General features: G+C 24.0%; 1 protein-coding gene across 1 annotated transcript; it reads left to right on the top strand.

Annotated features, from left to right (window-relative positions):
- Nucleotides 1-3,671: 3,671 nt before the first annotated feature.
- LOC126904665 (nicalin) lies at nt 3,672-7,845 on the top strand. Its single transcript, XM_050683872.1, has 12 exons — nt 3,672-3,998; nt 4,076-4,260; nt 4,972-5,119; nt 5,456-5,550; nt 5,631-5,714; nt 5,782-5,982; nt 6,048-6,155; nt 6,225-6,362; nt 6,441-6,584; nt 6,677-6,897; nt 7,239-7,317; nt 7,540-7,845. The coding sequence occupies exons 1-12, from the start codon at nt 3,827-3,829 to the stop codon at nt 7,636-7,638; spliced, it is 1,674 nt and encodes a 557-aa protein (XP_050539829.1). The 5' UTR covers nt 3,672-3,826; the 3' UTR covers nt 7,639-7,845.
- Nucleotides 7,846-10,722: the final 2,877 nt, after the last annotated feature.

Genomic DNA, 10,722 nt, shown 5'->3' with positions numbered 1-10,722 from the left:
TAAGATAATATTTTCCCCCAATTGTCTACTCTCAAATAACATGAAAATATAACTTTTACGAAATCCTCTAAAAACTTCATTTTTATCTTAATTTAATTTTACAAAAATTATTCCATTAACGAAGTATAATAGTTATTGTTTGACGTTTTATAAAAGTGGAACAAACCGTAAACCTATTTATAATTTTTCAAACCATTAGCATAAAAAAATGAAATATTAATGTTATAGTTTGCAATACTGAATAGGAAGTTCTACTATCTTATAAACATTTTATACCTATTTGATCAAAATTAATAATTATTTATTATAATGTTATGATAAATAATTATTAATTTTGCATAGCAATAATTGTTGTATTAATAATATGAATTCCAACAAATATTTAATTATTAATATTAATAATTAGTAACTGTACTAAATATTATTATTAATAGTGAATTTTTATAACTTAAAGATAGTTTTAGAGTGTATACGAAGGAATATTTAACGAAGATGAAGCTTCTACACTTATATATTTTAGTTTATATAACAAATAATTAAAAAAAGGATATTAGTTTTAATTTAAAGTTTGAGGATGTTTTATTATTACTTTTATGCATTCTTAATTTTTCCAATGTATAGTTTAATTAAAATAGTAGCTACGTGTGTTTAAAACTACCAAAATTTTATTATTTATAATGAGTACAACTTAATTTAAGTCAATATTTTAATTTTTAAAAATAAAATAAAAAGTAATTGATTTGTTTTGCTCAGATAAATTGCATGATTTTAGTGTAAGCTTATGTTCTTTTTGTTAGGTCACAAAAAGAAAATCATTTATATAATATTTCTTAACAGTTTAATTTTGTACAAGGACTTACGCAGAAATTCATCAAGGTATACATTTTTTTCTTCGATATAATAATTACATAATTCAAGTTTTAAAATTTTTGTTTAAAAAATATAATTTAATAAATACTATTTACAGTACATAAAATTAAACTGTTTAGGAGACACTATTGCACTTATATGACCGTTTTATAGTTAGAAAAGTATTTACGGAAAATAGTACAAAAAAAATTTAATATAAGTTTAAATTTAACTTAAACCCACTTATTTTATAAAATGTTTTTTATAAAGTAAAAATCTATCAAAGTATACTTTTATATGTTAAAATATTATCTCTTAATGAGATATGCCGAATTAATACAAAAAAGTAAAATAAAGTTTTAGTTAAGGGAACGCGTTTGAAAGCTTTAAGCTTGTATTATTTCCATAATAAATGATACCTCGAGATATATAAATGCACGACTACATATTATAATGTTTATGCATCCAGAACTTAATTACAAAGCTTTAAAACTCATTAGGCTTTTAAAATATATTCATAAATGATGCAACTGATTATAAAAACATAATCACTTGAAACTACGTGACTTCTTAAATATGGTTTGATTGTATGCTATTTTTATAGAATTTTTATAACTTTTTTTTTTTCGTTTTTTCCTTAATGAAATGTTTTTTTGTGAATTTTTAAAACCCCTACGTCATAATTAAAAATGTTTGTACATGAAAAACATTATACAAGGTATTCAGTAAGTAAGGAAACAAGTGAATTGTTACAAACAATTAGAACAATAGAAACCCATACTTACTGAACATCTCATTTAATATTACATTTGTAGCTATGTACATTTTTGATTTACTAGTTATAAGTATTATATGTTTCAATAAAAATTACAAAATTAATAATTAACATAAACATAACTATTATTATTTTAATAAAAGTGTCTTAAATTTTATAAACCCAATTTTTATTTTATTTCAGCTACAATGCGAAGCTGAGAAGGTATTAATTTTACTATGATTTTAATTATGATGGTATTGGTTTTACTATAATGTGTTTTTTTTTTTTTTGTGTCTGTTACCACTTATTCTCAGCTCTCAACGAACGGATTTCTTTCAACGATACGTCAAAAGATCACAAATCGTATCTAGTCGAAGACATTACCCTCAAAAATTGAAAAAATTTTCCTCGTTCCCCGTAAATGGGGGAAATCTCCAAAAAAATTACAAATTTAAAAATCGCTAATTTTCGAAATTTTTTCAATTTTTTTTACTAAAAACTGCCATAACTTTTTCAAAATTGAACAAATCAATATAATTTTTTTTTATAGATGCATGATATCATTACATTTCATTTGGTATATTTTTTTTATAAATCTGATCCTTTACCTGTCCATAAGGTGGGATTTAAAATGACAACTTTTTCACAAAAAATTTACTTTTACACAAATTTTTTTTTTTCAAATTAAAGTATATTACATTAGCTTTAATTTAAGATATATATAAAAGTGTCAGACCTTCCGGAACACTTTCAAAAGTTAAGTTGAAAAAGTTGTCATTTTAAATCTGCCCCCGTGGGCAGGTAAAGGGTTAAATTTATGAAAAAAAATATACCAAATGATAGGTAAAAACATCAAGCATTTATACAAAAAAAATTATATTGATTTGTTCATTTTTAAAAAAGTTATGGCAGTTTTTAGTAAAAAAAATTGAAAAAATTTCGAAAATTAGTGATTTTTAAATTTGTAATTTTTTTGGAGATTTCCCCCATTTACGGGGAACGAGGAAAATTTTTTCAATTTTTGAGGATAATGTCTTCGACTAGATACGATTTGTGATCTTTTGACGTATCGTTGAAAGAAATCCGTTCGGTGAGAGCTGAGAATAAGTGGTAACAGACACAAAAAAAAAAAAAAAAACACATCATAGTAAAATTAATACCTTCTCAGCTTCGCATCGAAGCTAATTAATAAAAAAAAATACGATTTTTGTAAAAAAATTTCTTTTTATATTTTTAACTTTATAACGCTATAATTTTATGAAAAATATATGGATCATTATAATTTTTTTAAGAGAAATAATATTTATATATTTTTTTCATTCGACATACTTTATCTTAATCAGGATATTAATAAGGAAATAGCAGATCATGTAGCTTCTGGAATAATCCATCAATTTTTTAAAATTAAACACTATCTAAAGATTTGCATTGAAGCGTTTTTTATGATAGTGATTTTAATCACTGTCAGATATCATCTTTGTTGGACCCAACTATACCATGACCCCACTGTGCCGCCACCCAACTGTGTGGGGTTTTTAATATAGTGAGTGTTTGATGTTTATGATTTGTGTCAATATAATGATATTTAGATTTGATAGTTTATAAACAAGACACTTATTAATGCCAGGATTGGATTAAGATATATTAAATCATTAAAGTTCCAGAAGGTTTTTTCAATAAACATTTATATCCAAAAAATAAAATTATTAAAAATAATTCTGTTATTTCATAATGTAACATTTAAAAAAAGTCATTAAAGCCTTAAAATTTCTTTCTCTACAGAACTCTTGGGCACATAATTCTTGCCCGTCCGTCTTTTTATTTCCAGTTCAAATTTATCTAAGTTCTAGATTTTGATAGAAGTTTGTACAAAATATACTTTTACGATAGTATATTATTTTACTCAATGGTAGTATATAACTTATAGCGTCATCTATGTGATAATATTTAAAATAGCAAAATTTATAAGATAATTGTAACTTATTCATCCATGTCATCAACAAAAGTTTGTTTTATAAGTGATAATAAATGTTGATAATAATATCATGTGAGAAGTCACTTTCTTGGAGTAGATAACTACCATGAAATAAAAATGAATATTTAAAACGCCTTAAATTTAATTTTTATTGTAGTTATACTCTCTTAGTTCTTTTTAACAGATTAAATTTTTAGTTGTTATTTTTCAATACTATTAAATTTTTATTATAATTTCTAAAAATAATGTTAGGGGAATCTAATGAGTTTACAGAAATTCTAAAAACCGGGTTTCCTATGTACTTGTTAATTACCATACCCCTATTATTAATTTTGAGCCCTGTTTGCCCTGCAAATGCTGCTCATGAGTTTACCGTTTATCGTGCTCAACAGTATAGTTTGCAGAGTGCCTCTTTTGGTAAGGCTTTACTTATTTAAATTAAATGATGTTCATATTTTATATACTTTTATTTTTGCTATTTATTGTTTTTTTAGGGTCAAAAAACAGTATTATTAATTTAGAAGCTAGGTCTTTAAAAACATGGAGCAACCGTTCCAGACATTGTGTGTTTGTTTTAATGGACAATTTTACATCTGAAGATTATGAACAAATAGCTGCTGGTACTGGTGCTCTAGTTTTAATTGTTCCCTCAAGACCGTATACTACAGAGCAGCAACAAGTATATTAATTTATTCATAAGTGAAAGTTTATAGTCATTTATTTTCATGGTTTTATTTATATTGTTTTCTATAACAAGTTAATTTATAAAAATGGAATATATCTGACTTACAATTCTTATAACTTTTGTTTTATTGACATTAATTTGAAATTTTTCTAACATAATTGAGTTTTTTATTGTTAGACTATGTTAAAATCATATTTTTTGTTTTAAATAATTTGAATAATAAAATTTTTTTAGAAATTTCAAAATAAACAGTTTTAAGAACTTTTCTTACAAAAATGATTAATGTTTAGATAATAATTTTAGGATGAGTAATTATGAATTACAAGTATTTTATTAAATAGAGTGGGTATGTAAGGATGTTGGAGTATGTGTTATAAATATATACCAGTATGAACTATAATCCACTTTATGTATTAAAATGATTGTAATTAAATAACTACTCGTACTAAAACTATTATCAATGCATTAATTATTTTTATAAAAAAGTAGTAAAAATGACTTTTTAAATCTAAAAGAACCTTAAATCAAAAGAAAATTAATGTTTTTTTATTATTAACAATAAAAAATGTAAACATAGTCAAATGTGCATAAATTATTAAAAAAAAAAATTACATCAAAATGTTAATTGTATTAAAAGTTATAGGAGTTGTCAGTTGGATCTGTTCCACCGTATATAGTAAACATTTTTTTCATTTTTTATTATAGAAAATATTGGAAATAGAACAAAAAGTTCTTTCATCAGATACTTCAATTCCTGTATATGTAATGAGCTGGTCTGTTGACGTTGAAAAATTTATGAATGATCTAGCTGATAGTAAATTGATTGATGAAAATGCTAGTTCAGCTACCAAAGGTATTATTTACTGAATATATTTTAATAATTATTTTTAGTGCAGTCTTGAACTTATTTATTTAAAAATATGAAATCAATTATATGTCAAGTGCCAACAAATTAAAATTGAGCTATTTTGAAAAATTTTCTATATACTAAGTGTAATAAAATATAAAACATCTATGTCCCTTGAAAAAGGTAAATATCAATTATATAATGTGTTAGGTATGTTTGTATATTTTAGAAAATTGCTAATAACTTAATATTAACTTTTTGGCCTTTAATATATTATTGATTTCAATTAAATTTTCTTTGTCAATTTTTTAATAGTTATTTGTATTATTCAAATTGATTTAGCCTTCATTAATTCTGTGTCTGCAAATGGATATCAAATAGTAGTATCATCTAGTAAGCCAGTTTTACAACAGGATATTTCAGTATCTACGATTCAGGTGATTAATTTTGTAGACACACATAATATATCTTTAAAATTAAAATGGTTAAAATTTAATATTAAATTATATGTTTTTAGGGTCAATTGATAGGATATGGTTTCCAAGATAAATTACCTAGTATTTTAATCGTTGCTCATTATGACAGCTTTGGATTGGCACCAGTAAGTTGTTTTTACTGATTAATGATTGGGATAAAAATAAAAATTTAATTATGTTGTAATTATTTAGGAGTTGTCTTTTGGTGCTGATAGTAATGGCTCTGGAGCTGCCATTCTTTTAATTTTAACAAAAGTATTAAGCAGGGTTTATTCTGAAAAGAATAGACCCAAGTACAATGTGATGTTTGTATTAAGCGGTGGTGGCAAACTCAATTACTTAGGATCTAAATATTGGATAGAACAACAAATGGAAAAATCAAATACACTACAAGTGAATATCGAAAATGGAAATGTGTACACTTTAAGTGAAATATTATTATTTATTAACTTTTTTAGGATATATCATTTGCTTTGTGCCTTGACTCATTAGGTAGTGATAAGGCTTTTTTCGCACATGTGTCTAAACCACCAAAAGATGATAGTAAAATGGGAACTTTTATTAATGTAAACATTGAGTATTTTTGTTTGAATTTATGTTAAGAATTTTATATTTTGTTATTTATATTTAATTAGGAACTCAATAATAATTTAAGAGAAAACGGACTGAAAATTATTCATAAAAAAATTAATTTAGGTAGTGATATTTTGGCTTGGGAACATGAAAGATATAGTATACGAAGATTACCAGCATTTACTCTATCCAGTTTAAAAGTATAGCTTTATTTAAAATTTAAAATAATATTATTCTATATAGAGAAATAATTATTATGAATTAAAATTTATTTTTAGAGCCATAAAAACAATTTAAGATGTTCCATTTTAGATACTAGTGATATATTAGATCCAAAAATTGTTTACCACAATGCTCAAATTATAGCTAAATCTTTGGTTTCATTTTTGTATGATTTTAACACATCTGAAATTCCAAAAATTGTAAGTTTAGTGTAATTAGGATAACATTTTTTATGTATATAAAAAAAACTTAAAACAATAAAGGTGATAACATTTTTTTTTTTTTTGTAAAGAATATAGATTTTGAAACTGTAAAATCAGCTCTAGATATGTTAGTATTACAGCCAAGATCTACTCAAATTATAGGGCAGAAATCAAGTTCTCTAGTTGATAGTTTGTTTAAAATGATGAGTAAATATTTAAAAGATGTTAAAATATCTCATGTGACTGCTGATAAAGTTGATCCACAGTTTTCATTCTATACAGTTACCAAAGCTACTTTACAAGTTTATAGGTAGGTTATTTTATTTTCAACTTTTATAATTTCTTACAGAGGAATATTTTTTTTTTGTATAAATTAAGAATTATTTACCCGTAAATTATATAATTATTGAATAACACGTATTCTGTAGGATAATTATTGTTACAAAATTTATTATTTATTGTATAGTAAGGAAACCCAATTTATCAATATTTTTTGTTTATTAAAATTTTGTAGTAAGATATAATAATTTATAATTGTTTATAATTTTGAAACATTGTTAATAATAATTTTATCAAGAACACAAATTATTAAAAAGATTTTATCATAGATTGAATATTTTATATTAGTTAATTTAAAACAATTGATTACAGTGTGAAACCGGCTGTGTTTGATCTCATACTCACTTTAGCAATTGTAGTGTACTTGACTTTAGTCTACTTCTTCATTCAAGTAAATAAATAAATAAATATATATATATATATATATACAGGGTGTTCAGTAAGTCAGGAAACGGGTTTCATTGTTACATATGATTACATTGTTCTCATTGTTACAAACAATGAGAACAATAGAAACCCGTTTCCTGACTTACTGAACACTCTGTATAATTGTTACATATGATGTATAGGTAGTTATAAATTCTTGATTAATGGTATTTAATATATTTTTTAGTTGATGCCTACAATTTATGAGTTATATGCTAGTACTGTAAAAATCGAATCTGCTGTTGTTGTCTCAAAGAAATCGGGAAGGAAAGAAAAAAATAAATAGTTTCAGAACAATGTTTTGAGAAAAACAATTCTATTATTTATTATTATTGTTTGATGTTGCTCAAAAACATAAGCATTTAGTTATTATCAAATTTAGAGTGTTATAATTATTTATATGGTTTTCATACAAAATTCATCTTTACAATGATTTTGATTTGTAAATTAAGAACAATGTAGTATTCAATATATAAAGATATTTTTACATGTAGTTTTAGTTAAATTTGTGTTCAATGCTTTAAAAATAAACAATTTATGTACATTTCTACTTTGGTTAAGCTAAAAATAAAGCTGACTTGTTTGTTTTAATGACATATTGTCATATTATTAAATAGGAAACTTCAAAATTTTGTGATGTTAAATTTAAACTTTATATATTTCTTTGTTATACATTACAACCGAAGTAATTCCAAAAACCGAAGTGAATAATTTCGGTATCCAAATTATCTTTTCAAGATATTTTGGGTTATGGTAGATTTTCGTTTTTTATTTTTTAATTATTATTAATTGATATTTTGGTTTCAGTTGATAACGAGTTATATATTAATTTTATAGTAATAGAATTTTTTTTGAGTAAAATAGCATTTCTTAGCAAATTATGTAATAAAACGCTTTTTTGTTATAAAAATATTTATTGACGTTTTTAGTTACCATGTGAAGCTGTAAAGTAGTTTGTATATACCTTGATGTGTGTTTTTTTGTGTCTGTTCATAAAAATCATAGCTATCACTTGTCCAGTCTTGCTAATCAATACGTTTAAAAAATTTAAAAACCCCTTAATTATAGTTATGTGAAAAAATATCTAAAATATTAACAGCCTTTCTAGTTAATTCGAATATATATCTGACTTAAATGATTTGAATACTCTAGTTACAAATTAATGTACGATTAACACATTTTTTTTCTAACTTCAATCTAAGCTAATATTTTTTAACAAGAAAGAATAAAATTATATAAACATCTTTTTGCAACTAGACAACTAATTTTATAACTGGCCGCTGACTACGATTAAATTTTAGCTTTGATTTGAAGTTACAACCATATTAATTTTATAAAATGTTTTAGCTGAGATGGTATTGGTTTTACTATGATGTGTACTACAATAAATTTTCTTTGATTTGTAAACATTGAACATCAGTCAAAATTGATTGTTGATATAGAAATAAATGTTGAAATTTTAGTGTCTCAAGTCCAAAACTAGTCCAGTTGGGTAATAAGTATCTGGCAAATAGTTCTAAACAATTTGGTGTTTCGGGTAGAAAAGATGATAATACATCTGAAAAATATATTTGTATGATTAAAACGAAAAATAACTAAAGATTTTGCAAAAAAGATTATTGACCAGTCATTTAATCATTTTTTTAGCTTCGATGCGAAGCTGAGAAGGTATTGGTTTTACTATGATTTTATTTATTTATTTTTTTGTGTCTGTTACCACTTATTCTCAGCTCTCACCGAACGGATTTCTTTCAACGATACGTCAAAAGATCACAAATCGTATCTAGTTGAAGACATTACCCTCAAAAATTGAAAAAATTTTCCTCGTTCCCCGTAAATGGGGGAAATCTCCAAAAAAATTACAAATTTAAAAATCACTAATTTTCGAAATTTTTTCAATTTTTTTTACTAAAAACTGCCATAACTTTTTTAAAAATGAACAAATCAATATAATTTTTTTTGTATAAATGCTTGATGTTTTTACCTATCATTTGGTATATATTTTTTCATAAATTTAACCCTTTACGAGCCTACAGGGGGGGATTCAAAATGTCAACTTTTTTACAAAAAATAAATTTTTCAGCCTAACTTTTGAAAGTGTTTGGGAAATACTGACACTTTTATATATACTTTAAATTGAAGCGATTTTATTTTTTACATTTTTAACTTTATAATGCTATAACTTATTGAAAAGTGTATGAATCAACGCAATTTTTTATGAGAAATAATATTTTTTAATAATCCTTTTTTCATTCGACATACTTTACCTTAATCAAGATATTAATAAGGAACTAGCAGATCATATAGCTTTTGGAATAATCCACCAACTTTTTAAAATTAAACACTATCTAAAGATTTGCATTGAAGCGTTTTTTATGATAGTGATTTTAATCACTGTCAGATATCATTATACTTGATCCATCTATTCCACGTCACCACTGTGCCGCGACCCCACTTTGCTGGGTTCTTTTTTTTTATTGTGTCTGACTTATTAATACTCAATTCTTATTGGGCTAATATAGACAATCAATACATAAATGATCTTGAATCATTATACCTATTGAATTTATATTCCTAAAAAATTATAGATAATACATATTATATTAACTTAATATGATTTAATATCAATACGTAAAAGTATGTATTTCAATAAAAAAAGAAGGAACTGTTTGTCCTTTGTTTTAGTACTTTTCAATATCTCATAAGTAAATCAAACATCCTTTACTTGAAGGCAATCAAGCAAGTTTCTCTGGATATACAAACAATAATGGAGATAATAAAATAAAAACAACTTTGGTGTTTAATATTTTTAGTAGCCTAATTTTTACCCCTGGGAGATTAGATATTTTTTTAAAAATCTTGTTCTGTAATATTAGGTATTGAACAAAAGTGTATGCAATGTGATTTCAATTTAAATGACGATAGCACAGTAGGGTCGTGGCATACTTGAGACAAGTACACCCAAAGAAAAACCTCAATCAATTTTGATAGAGAAATTTTATCAAGGGTTTATGATAATGTTTTATTAATACGAACAAAATAATTATTCTTATAAATAATTATTGTTCAAGACAAGAAAAAAAATTATCATATTGATAAATATATCATAGATTCAATAGTAATGATATATTTATCAAATTGAACAATGAATTTATTTTATAGATCGAGGTTTTTCTCTGGGTGTATAGATAAAATCTGTCAGTGATTATTATCACTATTATAAGAAACGCTTTGATGCAAATACCAAAAGCAAAAAGATTTTATATTTCCTTCATTATTCCTGATTAGTAGTTCTTTGATTTATAAGAATAAAATATGAATAAATATTTATTATAGTAATTAAGTATAGCATGAAACTGATGTTTAATAA

This window comes from Daktulosphaira vitifoliae, unplaced genomic scaffold, assembly GCF_025091365.1.
Source record: "Daktulosphaira vitifoliae isolate Bord-2020 unplaced genomic scaffold, ASM2509136v1 Scaffold_4, whole genome shotgun sequence".
NCBI classification, from domain to species: Eukaryota; Metazoa; Arthropoda; class Insecta; order Hemiptera; family Phylloxeridae; genus Daktulosphaira; species Daktulosphaira vitifoliae.
This window is presented reverse-complemented; position numbering and strand designations above follow the sequence as displayed.